This window comes from Molossus molossus, unplaced genomic scaffold (assembly GCF_014108415.1).
Source record: "Molossus molossus isolate mMolMol1 unplaced genomic scaffold, mMolMol1.p scaffold_m16_p_1, whole genome shotgun sequence".
Lineage (NCBI taxonomy): Eukaryota > Metazoa > Chordata > Mammalia > Chiroptera > Molossidae > Molossus > Molossus molossus.
The window spans coordinates 104,945,978-104,947,274 of NW_023425344.1; the positions used below are offsets into that span (position 1 = coordinate 104,945,978).

A 1,297-nucleotide genomic window follows, 5' to 3' on the forward strand; every position below is an offset into this window, starting at 1 on the left:
AAAATTATGAACAATAAAATGGCAAATAATACATATCTGTCAACAATTGAATCCACAAACAAAATGAGCATGCAGAACAGAAACAGACTCATAGATACAGAGAACTTTCTGTTGCTTGCCAGATGGGTGGGGGCTGGGGGTACGGGTGAAAAAGATGAAGGAATTAAGAAGAACAAATTGGTTGTTAGACTGATGAACCTCAAAGGGAAAGGGGAAGGGATGGTGGGATGAGATAAACCAAAGAATTTTATGCATATATGCATAACCAATGGACACTGACAATAGTGTGGGGAAGGCAGGAGGGGACGGGAATGGGGAGGAGGAAGAGGTCAGTGGGGAAAAAAGAGAGAAACATCTGTACTACATTCAACAATAAAGATGAGTTAAAAAAAAAAAAAAAGTATCTGCCCATATACATGTGGTTTTATATCTGGACTCTCATTCTGTTCCACTGATTTCTGAGTCCATTTTTCTGCCAATACCATGTTGTTGCTTTTGAGTTTTAAAATGAGTTTATTAAAGAATGTTATTAGGAAGGCAACATTTGATTTGTCTTTTTTAAAAAGTCTGTTTCTTCATGCTGCAGAATAAAGATATTGCAAAGGCTACAGTATTACAAGCTTCTTTCTACTGGATACTCTGATAGTATAGCACAGTGTGGTCATTTCTGCAATGCTAGAATAAATAAAGTCTCTTTTATGCTTTTTTAAAAAGTGATGAATAATAACAGAAGATGGCATAAAAAAAGCCTTTTTAAAATTTATTCTGTAGTATTGGAGCCAGTATTTTTACCATCACAAGCTACAATTTTCACTTTATCCGCTTTAATAAGTTCTGCCACCTCTCTGAATTCAACATCATTCAACACAAAAGTCCATACATTATCATAGAATCTGTATGTATTTAGAGAGCTCCTGAAATTGAGTCTGTTCCTGACCCTCTGAGCCAATGCTGAAATTATAGCCTTATCAAAATTAAGTAGAACTTGAAGGGCAAGTTGAGGAGTAGTCTTTTGAGATTGCATGAGCTCATCGAGACTTTCCTGAAGAATGTTTCCCAAAGTGGTATTTCTATATAACTGATATGCCATGGCTTAGGAGGAAAAAAATTGTTTTTATTATTTAGTCTTGCATCGATGTCCTGTGGAGAAGGTGCTTCCTGCCATGGAAAAGACCAAAGCAGTACCACCAAAAGCCCAGCAACAGGCACCTACCATCTCTTCCCCCACCACTTCTTTGGCACCCACAGAAACTGCAAGATGTGGCCAATGACCCGGATGTGCTCACAGAACTTCAAT

General features: G+C 37.6%; 1 protein-coding gene across 1 annotated transcript; it reads right to left on the bottom strand.

The window, feature by feature from the left end:
• Window positions 1–760: 760 nt before the first annotated feature.
• Window positions 761–1,090, bottom strand: LOC118619829 (transcription initiation factor IIA subunit 2-like). Its single transcript, XM_036246604.1, has one exon. The coding sequence runs from the start codon at window positions 1,088–1,090 to the stop codon at window positions 761–763; it is 330 nt and encodes a 109-aa protein (XP_036102497.1).
• Window positions 1,091–1,297: the final 207 nt, after the last annotated feature.

Excerpts from the sequence above, each read along its gene's own strand:
- LOC118619829 (XM_036246604.1), bottom strand. The coding sequence starts at position 1,090 with ATGGCATATCAGTTATATAGAAATACCACTTTGGGAAACATTCTTCAG.